The sequence below is a fragment of the Athene cunicularia genome, assembly GCF_003259725.1.
Source record: "Athene cunicularia isolate RWA chromosome 23 unlocalized genomic scaffold, athCun1 chr23_part1, whole genome shotgun sequence".
Classification (NCBI taxonomy): Eukaryota; Metazoa; Chordata; class Aves; order Strigiformes; family Strigidae; genus Athene; species Athene cunicularia.
Genome location: NW_020799130.1, coordinates 832,684 through 848,461, shown reverse-complemented (window position 1 = coordinate 848,461; position 15,778 = coordinate 832,684). Strand labels below are relative to the sequence as shown.

The 15,778-nt window shown below is 50.4% G+C and overlaps 1 protein-coding gene across 1 annotated transcript in view; it reads right to left on the bottom strand.

Moving 5' to 3' along the window:
- Nucleotides 1-425: 425 nt before the first annotated feature.
- The window catches only part of GRIK3 (glutamate ionotropic receptor kainate type subunit 3), a 55,745-nt gene continuing 40,392 nt past the window's right edge, over nucleotides 426-15,778 (bottom strand). Inside the window, exons 12-16 of the mRNA XM_026863332.1 lie at nucleotides 13,175-13,392; nucleotides 8,343-8,351; nucleotides 6,017-6,257; nucleotides 5,530-5,780; nucleotides 426-4,491 (exon numbers count right to left, since the gene is read on the bottom strand). Coding sequence (XP_026719133.1) covers nucleotides 4,297-4,491; nucleotides 5,530-5,780; nucleotides 6,017-6,257; nucleotides 8,343-8,351; nucleotides 13,175-13,392 — 914 coding nt within the window. The 3' untranslated portion in view covers nucleotides 426-4,296. The remainder of the gene's footprint in view (nucleotides 4,492-5,529; nucleotides 5,781-6,016; nucleotides 6,258-8,342; nucleotides 8,352-13,174; nucleotides 13,393-15,778) is intronic.

The following is a 15,778-nucleotide window of genomic DNA, read 5'->3' as shown; positions in this document are numbered from 1 at the left end:
CGGGCGACCCACGCTGGGGCAGCGCTGCTGCAGGTGGCTCCTCGTGGAGGCCCGGCACTGAATTGTCTGATCCCAAACTTTCTGTAGGTGTAGGAGGACAGGGAGAGTCATCTGTCTGACCCCCCTCTGCCCGAAGGTGAAGCGAATGGGGATCTTTCCTTCCTCTCCGTGGGGCGCGGTCAAGTCCATCATCACCAACTCCTAAACGTGCACAAATCCCCTCTGGCGAGCAGCACCCGCAGCTCTTCTCCGATGTTTGGGTTTAGTTGTGAATTGTTTTTTTTTTATCACTGTCTTTTTATGGCTGATTATCGGGAGAGGCAGGGGATGTCATTAAACAGCTTGGGTTTGGGTATAAAATTTCAACAAGGAAGAAGGGAGTTGTTCAGTATAAACAGGCATAAACTTCATTGTTTTCTAGAAATTATTTTTTATTTAAAATTTAAAACCATATTACTTCATACAGCAAACTGTGCACTTTGATATATCACAGTGTCTTAAAAAGGAAAATAATCAGAATTTTTTCTTTTTTTTTTTAAATTTTATTTACATCAGCCTAGAATGATCAGCAAGTAACACAGTTACTATGAAACCAAAATTGTTACAAAATGTTTACAAAAAACTATATTCATAGAAATTCTGCATGTCCACAAAGGAAAATCCCCTGAATGTCACGGAGACCATTTTTTTCCTTTTTTTCCACTTCTTTCTGTTTTTTTTTTTCTTCTTTTTTTGTCTTTTTTTGAGAAACATGTCAAAGTAAGGTACAGTCAGCAGAGGGCTCGCGGCGCCGCTGCCCGGGAGCGCTGCCCGGGTGTTGGGGCTTGGGGTCTCCCCGTGGTTAGCGAGCGCTGGGCGAGAGCTCTCTGGCTCTGCGGGGTCCCGTTGCGGTGACCTTCCCAGAATCCTGCTCCCGCCGGGGGGAAGCAGGGGCTGCCCAGCGTGGGAGTTGGTTCCCCTTTGCATATTCCGTCTCTTTGTGGATCTGTCCTCTCGACATCGGACCCAACACGCACCGTTGGTTAACTCCAAACAGAAAAGCAACCCCGAACAGAGCTGCCCGCTGTGCCCCTGCTCTGTCTCACAGGAGAGCTGGAAGGAAAAGCGAGTGACAAAGGGACAGTGAACTGAGGTGACGACAGTTTAGATACAGTTTAATATCCCAAACCTGTTTTTTCTGTATTTCCTCCTCACTTTTTCGGCCCCTCTGCCCACCAAGTGAGGAAAGGAACTGATTTAAACAAAGCTGGAAGTCAGATGATTTCTAAGACATGAGTTGTCAGCAGTCACAAACAGGTCGCCGAAGGCTCTGAGGCTTTGTCACCAGGTCTGTCCCCTCTGAAGTCGCCCAGCACATCGCTGCTCAGCCTCAGGCTCGTCGCTGCTCCTCTGGGATAAAACACCTCAAGGCTTAGGGGCTCCCGCACTCCCCGGGGCGAAGGCAAGGAGCTCACGGGGTAAACGGGAGCAGCAGGAGAGACTCTGGTCTCTGCCGCGCGCTGTGGCGACAGGCTGGACTAACCCTGGGCCTGGGGCCCGCAGCTCGCCCTGCGCTCCCGGCAGCTCCCCCTGCTCTGTCCTCGCTTTGAGCAGTGCAGAACATTGCCTTGGTGTTAAATGTCAAACGTTGTAATGGTCAAGATTTAAACAAAACCGTAACGTAGATGCATGAAGTTAGCCGCCATTTCATGGCTGATGTATGGTCAGTGCAGAGAGGGAACGGGAGGGGTTAATCTCCAGGGTTTGGGCTTGTTGGCAGATAGCACCAGTAATTCCAGATGCTCACCTGTTACTCTGCGATATTGGTGAGTAAAATCAATTCAAACTTGCTGTCAAAGATGAATAAACAGGGTTTATTTAAAAAAAAAATAAATCTGCCAACAAGCAAAACGGATGCTATTTTCTGTGGTATTTTACTCTCTGGACATTTAAAGCCAGTTTCAGGCTTTGTTTTTATCTGCTTTAATTGCAAGAATCTCTAAGAGTTTAGAAATCTGCAAAGAAAACAAAATCTTTTACTCTGGCGAGCCTAAGGATTTGAAAGGAATACAGAATGTCATTAGCTTTGGGAAGCAGACCCATACTTCCAGTCTGTCCTCTGCTCTAGGTATTTGGTCAGCAAACTAGTAAGAATATGGTGCCCATTAAGTTGGCAACTTTTACCCCTAATTTTTAATGTTTTCTATGAAAAGGTGGAAATTAATCTAAATTCTTTGCATATCTTTGAGTCAAAATGTGACAAATTACTTTTTTTTTGTGTGTCAGGTCACTATGTTGCTTCTTTACATCACGGAAAAAACCAAAATAAGGACAAATTATGTTCTGTGATGGGGCGGGAGGGGAACAGCTATCTCCCCTTGAGCTAATTTGCTAATTGTGATCAGCTCCAAAGATAACCTTCCTGACTGAGCCTCAGAAAGAAACAGGTGGGGAAAAATAATCTGAAATCAGTTACAAACAGGTTTGTTCCTTTGGGCGAGGATAAACTTTCCAGAAAGGCCTTGCAGGTAGGGGAGGGCAAACTGGGTCAGTTCAGCTGCTGGTTCCTGCGGTGGCCGTGGCACCTCGCTATGCTCAGGGCACAGAGGGCGAAGCTTCGGGCTGCAGAGCTCAGGCCCCGGCTGCTCCCTCGCCGCTGCCCTGCCTGCCCCCCAAACCGGGGGGGTGCCGGAGGGGTGCCAGCAGCGGCGCGGTCTGCGGCAGGTCACTGTCCCCCGTACGTCTGCGAGGGCGGGAGGCTGCGCTTTTCCTCAACGTCAGTGTTTAAATCAGAGCTTGTAAGCGCCTTTGCGGTACTCTGATGTTCTGGGTGACAATGGGCAGAGCCATTTCTGTTCCTTTCGTTTTGCAAATTAAGCCGCAGAGTGTCCCACTGGCCACCCGGGCGGTTCCCATGGAGGGAGGGATGGAGCTCAGGGACGTTACTCGAGCGTTGCTTTCGGTCAGCAGAGGGGTCTTTGGTAATTCTGACTAAATTCATCTGCAGGACCAGCCTTCTGGGTTAAGCAACCTGAAAAGAAGAACACAGTTCATGGAAGATTTCTTAAAAACATGTCAGTGTGTGTTTGCTTAAATCACGTGGAGATGCTGCCTGAGGGGCTGCGGTTCCCCTGGCAGAGCAAGAAGGGTGTCAGGTTTGGCCCACACAGTGCTGCTTATCCCAGGCCAGCCCTGGCCCTGCAGGCTGAGACTTCGTCTTTCAGGTCTCTGATGCAGTGGAGAGCGTTTAGTCCTAAACCAGGCGTCGAGTCCCCTCCTGCTCCGAGTGCAGACGCAGCAGAGCTGCAGTTCGGCGCTGCTGGATTTCATGGAAATTGGTACCACTGAGCTCCTGGGGACAGCTCTGCTCCGGCCGCTGCCCTTGCCCGTGGGCTCGGCCGCTTTCCGCACTTCTTTGCAGGAGGGACTGAGCTTTGCGGAGAGGGTGAAGGCGGTGAATACCCGGAGATCGCGGTGTCACCCTGGGCGTGGGCTGGCGCATGGCACAGGGTGTGTGGGTGCTGTCACTCGGAGATGGCAGCAGCTCCCGTGCACACCACGCTGTCCCGTCCCTGGCCAGGAGCTCGGCTCCCTTCGGGCTCACTCGCCCCTTTGCGGGCAGCTGGCTTGGATCTACCGATGGACGTGTGTCGCCTTCTCCCAGAGCCCGCCCGGGGAGCTCCGGCTGCGGGTGGCCACGGCCGGCACGGCCGTGAGGTAAAGGGCCACCGCGAGCTGCTTCGAGAGACGGCACGGCCTTGACCGTCACGGTGCTTCACAGATACCTTTCCCTTTCCTGGACAACGTGTCCTCCGTGTGCTGTGTGTGTCAGTGTGGAATAGATGCGCGCACAGACGGCTGCTCATGCTGCACCTGACAGAGTGGTTTTTTTTATTGCCATGCTAAAGAAGCCTTGCTCGGGGGCTCCTCCTTACCCGCCGAGGGTCAGTTTGGCTCAATTCTCTTTCGCCTCCGTGTGTTTCCAGTATGTAAACATCAGACTCCTGGATGGTAGCGTGTTTGGACTCCATGGGGCCTGTAGGATCTAAGCATTAAAAAAAAAGGAACAAAAAATAACAAAAACAAAACAGAAAAGCCCCAAGACCGATGTTACAGTCCGTGCTTTGAAGTTCTTCTGTGCCAGTGATCGATGCAGTTGTGTCGCAAAGGCCTTGCTCTTGAAATGAACCAAACCAGGCTTTTTTTTTCCTTTTTTTTTTTTTTTTGTTTGTTTTTTTAATCCTTTCTTTCCTAGTTAAGAGTGCATCCAGCCCTGTCTGCCGCAGTTCTGTCCCTCCCGCCCCCCGTTCCCATTCCCTAGGGAAACACAGGTGTCAAGCCAGTGTTGCAGGTCATGTTGTCCTTCCCCGGCAGGCGTCGGTCGTTGAACGTGTGCATGTTGATCACGGCGTCTGTCTTCACCATGACGGGAGGCTGGGGCTTGTGTTTGACCCGGCGCTGGCAGGTGAGCGACAGCCGGATCTCATCGGCCATGGCGCTGCAGAAGGAGCGCTGGGGAGAGCAGGGACAAAAAGCACCGTTACTCCTGGCAAAACATTCTGCTAACCTCTCCGTGAACAGGAGGGTGCTGAAACTAGGCTCTGCAGAGGGCAAGCACCGGGTTTAGGTTGCATTTAAGGCATCAGCTGTGCTTAGTGGGGCTTCAGTGATGCGCGGGCATCTGATTGACCCCTCGTTCCTGTGGCAAGAACCGCACCTTTGACACACTCAGTCCTGCAGAGAGGCAGAGCCACAGGCGGCTGTTGGAGTGCCGGTGCTTTGTGCGATCCCTGCTGGGGGTCTGGTAGGTTTATGTGCTGGGAGTCAGAGGGCTATCGAGTCCTGCTGGGCTTGCTAGTGGGCAGTTTTCCTTCAGCTATCTAGTCCGTCACGTGGGCAGCTTGCTTTGATTTCTGGTCGTGCATGCAAATGCACTTTCCACTTACTGCACCGTGACACGCAAGGAAGAGGGGAAAAACGTAAAAGCAGTCCTCTTGTTTCATGAGCACTACTCAGCCACTGCGGGTGGGACGGGCTGTTTGTGTCAGTGGTGTTGATAAGATAGTTTGAGGTTTCCTGGCGGGCCCTGACCAGTTCCTTGAGGCTCTTTGAATGGGAGTGGGGAGGAGAGCTGGAGACTTCATGCGTGTACAAATTACACCTGGAACATGCAACACGATTGCACGGGATAGTGGCAGTGGATGTAACAGCTCAGAACGGTCCTTCCCAGGGACCTCTGTCCATATTGTCATGACTTATGTGTCGGCTTGCTCAAAATTGCCCTACAGATGTTTACTAGGCCAGTTCCTGCAGCAGCCGACGACCCTGATCAGGGTGGACGTGGTTTGCCCCTGCCCCGAGGCTGTCAGAGCGGGACAGAGCGTTTTGGGGGTGCTGCGGGTCAGCCCCTGGGCTGCGGGCGCTTGGAGCTCCCGGCAGCAGGGGCCGGGCTGGGTCCCTCTGCCGTCTACCTGCCTGCCTCTGGGGCCAGCGTGCAAAATCCTCAATGCCGGGCTAATGGTGGTGCAGGGAAACGGAGGAAATCAGTACCTGCTCACGCTCCGCCGTTTTGCGCAGCTTGTAGATGAACTCCACCATGGCCACGAAGACGGACAGCACCAAGCCTGCTGCCAAAACAATGAAAATCCCACCGATGTTTTGGATGCCCAGAGCGCTGGCCTCCTTGTTCTCGTCCTCAGGGCAGCCATTGCCCCGCCACCACTTCTCCTTCATCACGTGCAGCTTGTCCTCCTCCTGGAGCTGGAGGATGGCGATGGTGATCTTGTCCCTGTAGGGTGACCCTGGGGAGGGGGAACACCATTACACACAGAGGGAAGTGAGGAGAAAACTCGCCCAGAGAAGGGACCGTGTCTGCATTAAGCAGGGCTGTTCAGACCTCTCCACCAGGCAGACAGCAGAAGCTTTGGTATTTGGAAATCTGCTGTTGGCACCGGATGATCTCAATCCAGGGCAGGGAGAGTGGCAACTACACGCCCATCCCCGGGGTACCTACAGAGCCCCCACCACTGGGACTTACCCATGGGAGTCCCAATCCCGTAGCCTTTGGAATCGATGAGCCCCCCGATCTGAGTCAGGTTGCAGTTCCTCTGGGTGATGTACTCGATGGTGGTTGACTCCATCAGCAGGGCGTAATCGGCCGTGAGGGTTCGCTGGATTCCTTCCTCGTTGTTTTTAACAAGCGCTGTGGGTTTGCTGCTCATGAAAGCCCACCCCCCCCCCCCCGCCAAAATAAGAATTAATCTTCCGTTTGCTGAAACCTGGTATCTTTTCAGTAAATAGTAATAACACCAGTTTGAGAACAGATCACACAATGGGACTATTACCAACTTGACCTTGTCTTAAACATCTCTCTAATTTCACTGCCTGTTTGGCTTCACGTTGCTGTAGCAAGAGACACAGGTTCCAGCACAGCCCACAAAAAGGCACCACTCGGGAGTCCTTTCCCTCTGGGTGGGGCTGGACTGTTCATTCATCTCAGTGGGGTGCAGCGAGACCCTGCCCCGGTGCCCTGCAGAACCTGCCAGTGTGACGGGCTGTCAGCATATCTGCTTAAATGTATTCGTATCCTAACCAGAATTTTGTTTATCCTGTAATGTTTCTGCACAATGAGAGAGGACAGAACATTTCGGAGGGCATGTTTTTCTCTTTTGCACACTCTTTTTCATTAAGCGTTGCAAGGAAACATGTCTCCTCTTGAGATATGTGCAACTACTAAACAAATTTAACATACCCACGTAAAGAGAGGCATAGAAATATTCAAGACAATTGTCTTAGGGCTAAAAATAAAAGCAGATATTCTTCCACTATCAGCAGGCATTCTGTTAAGAAAGGAGGAATATGTTTTCTAGCTTATTATTCACGTGAATGTTTTTTTTCTTCTTCTAGAAAATGTGTTGGGTAAGAAGAAATATGGTTATTTTATGTCTTTCCACACCACTTGAAACACACCGTTTGTCTACGGCCACCCTCTGAATTGTCTCTGTGTAGGTTGTCACAAAAGACGTAGCTGGCCTTAGTCTAGAAGGACTCCCCAGGAAAGGCACCTCAGCTTTGCCTTGGCCCCCCCTTCCTCGGTCCCTGTGCCGGGGCGGGTGGCCGCAGCTCTCGGCAAGCCAGCTCCGTCCGTCCGGTGAGCCTGGGAAAGCACTTGGGTATTGAGGCTCGTGTTTGTGCTGCTGCCTGCTCCTCTATGTGCCATTCTGCTTTTCTGCCTAATTTCTTGTGTTTCCTAGATCTATTTTACTGCCTTATTTTGTAAGAGGCAGCTTAGTCAGCCAAAATCTCCTCCTCCACAGCACTGCTTAGCAAGAGCCTTAAGCTGGCTGATAAGTTGGAGGGGCTGATAAGTCCTTGTGCTTCGCCTTGAATAAGGGTAACTGCTCACCTGCAGCTGCGTGAGGAGTCACTGCGGCAGAAGCTGTGCTTTCTGGTTTAGCTGTCGTTTATCTGTTTCAGGTCTCTGTCCTTCCATAAGAAAGCAGGAGATGGAGCCCCAGCCCATCCCAACTGCTGCTATCACATCTCCCCCTCGTTTTTTCAGTATCACCCAAAATGTGCCAGCATAGGGTCTTCTGATAAAAACACTATAAATAATGGTAAATTAGCTGAGAAAAAAAGTCCTTCATAATGTTTTATATTTCAAATGCTTTGCCTGTCCATCTCTCTTTTTTTTTTTTTCCCCAGCGTGTTTAACAAAAGTTAAACAAAAGCGTAACCCCCCAGAGCTGGTTAGTGTAGTGGGATGAGGAAGGCTGTTCATCTGTCTTTAACCTTGTGGGCTCCTTCTCCTGACTGAAATATCCGTGAACTCATTTCTTCTCAGTTAAGCTTGTTATAATCCACTTGATGAACGTTCAGTAGTGGATGTGCTGGAGCAAACTTCATTCAAGAGGCTAGATAATCTCCCTCACTTGAAAATCTGGACCGGTGCCTGTAAGGTAGATTTGTGGCATCTATCAAACCTCAAAGAGCAGCAAGAAATGTAGCCTCCAAAAGGATTATTAAATATCTGTGCATTACAATGGGTAATTGAAATGAATAGTGCACTCAGCTTGCTGATAAGGACTTGTTTAACATTTATATAGTTCACATCAGAGGCCTCTGCTGGGTTCACTGGCTCTCTCTTCCTCTCCTTCTCTTCCTGCATTTAATGCTCCTTGGGTGTTGACACAGAGCTCTTAAACAACATCAGTGTTCTCCCAGTTTAAAGCATAGAGCAAAATAAACTGGCAAAAAATCAATAGGCTGCATTTAGTGAAGCTAATAGGACTTGCATGAGGCATTGTAGCTCTTCAGGCAACTTAAATTACATGAGACAGGGCTCCCTGGAAGAGAAAAAACACTTTTCTCTTCTTAAATCACTGCTTCTGACCAGCTGAAAGGACTTAATTGTGTTTTGAAATGCCGGGAGGAGCCCAGCTTTCTCAGCTCCGGCTGTGCTCTGGAGCCCTGCTCGGGGCATCCCGAGGGGTCACCCGTGGTGGGCGAGCATCCTCTGCCTGACGCTGCCGCCGAAATGGAGACCTGGGGGCGCAGGGCTGAGCCCGTGGGCAGCGAAAGGCCGTCCCCGCGCAGCGGAGCATCGCTTCTTGCGGGGGGCCTCATCCTCCCCAGAGACGGGGCTGTGCTGGGTCCTGGGGCGGGCAGGGCGGCTCCACACACGGCTCTGGTCAGCGCACCCTCGGGCTTTCTGCGTAGTCTGAAACCTGCCACCTCCTCACTGGGGTTTACGTCCTATTAGTTTCTTTAACTTGGCTACCATGAGATAAGAACATTCCTTTTCCAAGTGAAAATTCGTCACCTGTAATTCTCGGCGCAGCACTAGCAGTTTGGTAGACTGGGCTATTTGTTAAAAGTCCAATTTAGAAGCAATTGTCAGTCATTGTGAGAGTAGTCATCAATCAGAAATTGCCGGAGTAGCCGTGGTGCGGAGTGTACAGCGCCCCAGCTCGCACCCAATCCAACCACTATACATTTGCTCCTATTAGGAGAAAAGTTGTTCCTTCCTCCCCCTGCTCCTCTCAGAATACTTCAGCCGTACTGCAAAGGTGATCGTTTATTTAGGGGCGTTTGGGTGATGTCTCCTGAGAACACAGCATACAAATGAGCAAAAACATCTTAGGAGTAATTTAACATTCCATAAAGAAGGAATATAAATTGTGTTTATTCTTTTTTTTTTTTTTTTTGTTGGTGTGTGTATGTCTGTACGTTTTATTTTGCTGTACCTCTTAATTTTACAGCTTAATTAGTTTACCTTAAAAAACCCTTACTGGGGTTCGTTACTGGTTTGCTGTGCTGTGCAAATCCCTTCTCTGTGGAATCACCATTTACTTTTATGGGCTGCATTAAAAAAAAAAACCAAAAACCTGAGTTGGTGTAGGCAGAGAGACCATCCTGTGCCCCTGCATCCTCTGTAGCGTCCCAGGGCCCCCTCAGCGATGACTTTTGCTTTGCTGCCGTGGGTAGATGAAGAGGAACTGCCTGGTTGCTCCGAAGCATTAAGATAAATGGCCTGACACTGACTTCTTCCTGGCAGAGAAGTTCCAGAGTCGGAAACTCCGGAACGTCAGGAATGATGGAGATTATTGCTAATAAACAAAGGCAGTAGTTTAATGCTGCTGATCAGCGCGGCCATGGTTCACACCAGGGGGATCGTGTCTCTGCTCCGCTGTCCTCTGCATCTTAATAAAACCCTGCGTTAGTGCTAAATGAGATGCAGGTATGAAAAGCTGAGTACCAGCCCCTCTGAATGCAGCAATTGCAACGACGCTGAGAACGCCTCTAAATTTATTCTTTAGAGTCACAGCTCAGAAGCTCCCTTTAATAACCAATGCTTCAAGACCGGTCACCCAAATAAATTAATGGAATAGTTTAGAGGAGCCACTACAAGGCATCTTGCCAAGACATACAAGCTTTTTTTATCAGTGAAATGGGCAAGAAAGTAACTTTCAGGCTTAAGATTTTCAATTCCAGCCTGTATGACAAAATAAATTGATTTTCACCGACTGAAGATACTTACTCTTGAGGATTTAACATCTCTGTACAAGCGAATATATATGTACACACACTCTCACACTTGTACTCCAAACTGCACATTAAACCCGGCGTTTGTTCAGACAGACAGCATCCTTTGCAAGATAGGAAGGATTTCTGGCGTGATTTATAATGAACACTAGATGCTGTTCCTAAATTAATTGATCTGTGTTTATTCCTGTAACTCAATCTGCATTGCCAGGGAATAAATAGCTTCTCAAAAGTCCTTTTCATTAAGTCAAAATCTGCCAGAACGGCTGGTAACGCTCGCTCTTCTGCTTCCCCTTTGCTGTAGCTGGTCAGCTCACAGGCTGTAGCTCAGCTGCACAGGCAAAAACCTTTGTGGGAGCAAGATCGCTCGCTGTGGGTCTGCCCCCGAGATGTGGTTTGGCTTGGTTCAGTCGGGAACTTGCTCTGCATGAACCCTTGGGCATGACCATGGGCAGAAAACTGGTTAGTGCTTTGGGAACCACCTCAGGGAACAGCGTGCAAGGCGTTTGCCTTCCTCTTCCCCCCGTTCCCCAGCTCTGGGATCGCGCTCTCCTGCAGCCCTGCATCCCGCCCGGTCAGGCCGCCTGGGTGAGGGCCAGCGCTGGCCACGGCCCACGGGGCCGCAGGGCCCAGGCCGCAGCTTGGGGGGGTCCATCTGTGAGGTTTGCAGCTTCTTTAACACGGAGAAGCGGAGGAGCGAGTTCCTAATATGAGGGGAACTACTATGGGGAACAGTCATGCAGGGAGCAAGGCATCAACCTGGGCTAAGTCTTAGTGGCTAATCCCCAGAATAGGCGAGGTCCTCGTTCGGACGCTGCCGTCAGCCTTTCCTCCCACTCGGCAAACTGCAGAGGGCTTCCCCTCCAGATCTGCAGGAGCTTTTCAGGAGCAGCGGTGGCACGGAGCGTACAGCCCGGGGGCTGGCTCTGCGTGAGCCCCCCCTTGAGCAGCGCGGAGGAAGGTGGGGTGAAGCCTTGGGCACTTCGCCCCTGCGGTCCCACCCACGGGGAGGGAGGGCAGGGCCCCGGCCGGACCGAAACCACGCCGGGATTTGCCCCGTCGTTTGACAAAGACCTCGCCGAGGGGTGGGAGAAATTCTGGCTCTCCCGTATTTCCCTGTGCACAGGGACAAGTGAGCACAGCATCCCACACGAACGCTCTCACCGCTCCAGTAATCGAAACACTTGTCAGAAGGGACAGCCTGGAGAATTCATCTCCAAACAGCAATAATAATAAAAAGAAAAAGGAAAATACACTGCATCAATAAACCCTGCCAAATGCCCGTTAGAAGCCCAAAGAATGATTCTGGTGGATAACGATATGAAGCAATAAATATACTGTGTCCTTGATGATTTTAAAAAAAAGACAGTTTCCTTTTATTCCCATATAAAACTCTTATTGGAAAGAGTAGTTAAAACACAACAGTAAAAGCCTGCCTTTCCCTGATAGCAGTTCTAGGCCTGTATTGCTTTTGGAAGGTAGCGTGACGCATCTGGCCATGCCAAAGACTAAACTGCCTGCACCAGCTCCACCGCAGAGAGCAAACTCACCGTCAGCAGCCTGCTCTGCTGGGCAGCGCTTTCATTTCCCAGAGTTAACTAAAGATCAAACCAAACCAGATCCTCGGTGATTCTTTACCAATCTGTATTGCTGCCTAAGTAAGCGTGCCTGCTCCAAAAGTCTAGTGGCTCCTTAACCAAGTCATAGCCAAGAAGAGTTGCAGGAGAATGCTGCTGCTCCTTGTTATTAAAATTCAGCACATTGGCTTCCTGTAATGAGGCTTGGCAATTAAACTGCTGACGGCCTCGTCTAGCTGCCTTTGCACTGTGCCTATTCAAATTATTGCAGCATTCCAGGCCCAACCTGCTTTTTAAAGCGTGGACTGTGTGTGTCCCGCTTTGGCCCGTGGATTTCCTCCTGCATTAGGGGCAAGGACAGTTCCCCAGCGCCCCTAGGGTGTCGGTGTCGGCTGAGTGCTGCGGGGCTGCTCCCCGAGCCCTGAGCTCCGCTCCCCAAGCCTTGAGCTCTGCTCCCCGAGCCCTGAGCTCTGCTCCCCGAGCCCTGAGCGCTGCTCCCCGAGTTCTGAGCGCTGCTCCCCGAGCCCTGAGCTCCGCTCCCCAAGCTCTGAGCGCTGCTCCCCGAGTTCTGGGTGCTGCTCCCCGAGCCCTGAGCTCCGCTCCCCAAGCAGCATGGCCACAGCCCGGCACTGCCTGCAGTGGAAACGCCAGATCTGACCCTAACAACTGCTTTTTGAGTTCATCTTGAATTTAAATTCTTCTCTAAGCCAGGGTGATCATTCCTTAGATTAATCACCCCTCATTTCTATTCCTTTATTCTCTCTTTTTTTTTTTTTTTATTGTGTTTTTACAGGCCAGCTGTGGTTTTAAAGGGCTCTTTAGGTCTTTCAGTTTCTATTTTTGAGGCAATAGTGAAATATGAATGCTCTTAGCACCCTCCTCTGCAGTGTTGGCTAACTTCTGAAATTAATTACGCTTTAAAGAGAAGAAATTAATGTAATTTGATTCTGATACATTGGTGGTGTTACCTTGTGCTGGGTTTCAGAGGTTAATAAAATTTGACTACATTAATGTGAATACCTGAAGGACAAGAAAGATATTTGAGCTGTAAAAAAACCCGGTCAGGGAGGGCACTTTGCAACATCTGCCCAGCTTTAGGTTTGATTTGTTCTCTCCTCTGGCCCTGAGGGGTGACCGGGTCAGCCCTGAGGGCTCTGCGGAGCTGTTCTCACAGAGACAAGGAGGGAGCTGCAGTGGGCGAGATGGAAGGGAAGATACTTTAGAGGATGTAATATTTTTCTGTAGGGCTTTAACATAAGGTGCACCTGTCCTGTTGTACCTGATACACGCTTTGTATTGGGGGGTCTGAGCCAATAGTGGGTACAGGCTCCGAAGCTGTAAAATCAATATAATTCGTAATCGTGACTTAAGTTAGCCACAGGGCCATGACGTGAATCTCGGTAAGCTAAACTGTCAGAGTCTTGACAAGGATGTGAGACTGAAAGAACCTGCTTATAAGGACCCGCAGCGGTGGCTTAGGAGGCTTTTTGTCTTTGGTTCTTTGTTCTCGCTCCCGTTGGCCTGAGAGCGTTGCATCTCTGCCTGGAAGGTAGAAAGCCTCTGCCTGGTCTCACCTTGAAGAAGGTCATTGTAGCTCCATCCTTCACTGCTCCGTACTCTATTTTTGTCTGCTTTGCCAAGTCATCTGCCGAGTCGATGGGGGATTCCATCCTCTCCACCGTCAGGAAGGCGGCAAGGTTGGCCGTGTAGGACGAGATGATAATTAGGGTGAAGAACCACCATATGCCACCAATGATCCGTGTAGACAGTGCCTTGGGCATCAGCTCGGAGCCTGGGGTGGGAGACGGGGAAGGAGAAGGAGGGAGGAAGAAACAAGAGAGAGAAAGGACCCGGATTACAAATGTACATTATTTGCATACATAGATTTATATAAGGTTTCACTGTCAAAACTGCAACAGCTATGCAATTAAAGCCAACTGGTTTTGAGGCAAATCATCCAGACATCTTGCATGCAGGGAAATCAGGGCGGGGTTTGTAGCATTCGCAGAACCCCCCTCTCCCTTTATGGCTGACCTTGGGTACAGTGCACAATTTACAGGAAACATTCAAACTGAAGTAATTAACTAGGCTGCTTTTATGAGATTTAAATAGCAAGCTATTTATGAACTTTTATGTGTGTTTTGTTCTGCCATTTAAAAAGTGCTTTGCTTTTATATGGATTACTTTTCAAAGGACTCACTCTAGGGAGTGTGTTCAAATACACAAGGTTTTTTAAAAAAATAAATCAAACAGCGAGAGAAAGGAACTATCAGGGTCCAGTACTTTGAATACCAGTTAGAAACAGGGAAGCAGGAGATGCTGCAGCATAAAAGGTGAAACAGGTCTGGAATGGCTTTTATTGAGCAGACATGAAGGACAAATGGGCTGTGCTATTTTTGTAATCGCCCAGGATGCCTTTTAAAGCCAGGAAAGAGCTTTTGGTTTGAAACAGCTATGTTCAGAGGATACCTCCAAACTGGAATTTGCAACAAAGATTGGGCTTTGCAAAGTGATTTTAAGCAGTGTGGCATCAAAGCATAGCATGGAGTGCGGCTGTCCTCCTCTGCCAGTGCAGCACGAGGCCGCAGGAGGCAGAGGAGCCCTGGATATCGAGGGCTGCTGCGGTTCCCCTCAAGGTCCTGCTCCTTTCCCGTTCCGTCTCTTGCCCTTTGATGCACTGGACGGTGTGACATCAGCCGAGCTTTGAAATATTTTTCTTCTTAGATGCAGAATAGAGTTAAAAAGAATACAGCTCTTTTCATTTATCAACATCTGATAAGAGGATGATTCATCCTGCTCAACCGTCTCGCTGGGAGCTGCCACCGTCCATCGGGCAGCCGAGGTGGGGAGCGGGGAAGAATCCCCGTCACAGGCGGCGGCAGGAGGAGCACGGCGCGTAGCACTGTGTGTGCCACCAAGCCGGTGCTGTGGTTCTCTTGCTCTCTGAGTATAACTACTGATACACGGTAAATTAAAGTGTGACAAATGTTTGACATTTTCCACCTATTTCTATTCCTGGATTTTCCTCAATTAGATCAGAGCTGAATTTTGTTTCTTATTCAGAGCTGCTCACAAGCTCCCCCTCTGCTGTCTGCCTGACAGATTTACTTTATTCACTCTGTCTATATATATTCCATTTGCTCTATTCCATCCACACATACGAATGTAATCCCATCCCCATCCCATTTCTAAGGTCTCTGTCACTGTGGTATTTTACACCAGTAACACTGCAAACGTTCAGTCTCGCATGGAGCGGCTGCCAGGCAGAGCTGCCTGGGGGAGCTCCCGCCATCCTCTGCCCCAGCAGCCTTCGCCCTCTGCTAGAGGGACTTTCGGGCCATTTCACAATGTGCGGAACGACCAGACGAGGATGAAAATGGAGACAGACCGGAGGGCGAGATGCCTTGTCTTCTGTAAAAGTTGATTTGAAACAGAGCAAGCCAGGACAGAGATCCTGAAATTAAACAAATTGCTTGAATTCACAGAAGTAAGAATTTAGAGAATCTGTGGGATGCTGCTGCATTTGGTGAATCAAACAGCCGAGGGGGAGACCAAGGCAGTGCAGTGCTCCCCCTCGGGGCACGGTGGTGGGTGCTCCTCGGTGCGCGCCAGCCGCAGGACACGTGCCAGCACATTGTCTAGCTGCGTGCTTCCAGATGGCAGAGTCGGAGCTGCTCCTTCTGACACCTGCCAGCGCGCGCACGCTTCATTAATAGTAATTATTGTTATGCAGCAGCACGTGTGTGCCGGCAGCCAGCTGCAGCGTGGGGCGAGCTGGTGGGACGGGGCTTGGGCCCGAGGAAGGTGGAAAGTACAAAGAGAGGCAGGTGCCGAGAAAGAGCAGCCTGAAAAGCTCTGGCCTGCTCTGACACAGAAGAAATTGGATGGATCTTGGCATGAAAACCCTGGACCTTTCCCTGAGGTGCCCGGACAGGGCTTGGCCCTGGAGCACGTCCCCCTCCATCTCCTCATCCCCCTGGGCGGGCGGGCTGGCGCGGCTCGGCGGGGTCCGGCTGGAGGTGAAGTTCAGAGGGAGCGGACGGTAACAAATGCAGTGGCCAGGACTGCCAAGCACAGCCGGTTCCCCCCGAGGAGGTGGTTTCTCACTAGCCCCTCACTGGCCCCCCCAGCCAGGGGCCACTGGCCGTGCCCACGGCTCCCAGGGCACATCTCTGCTG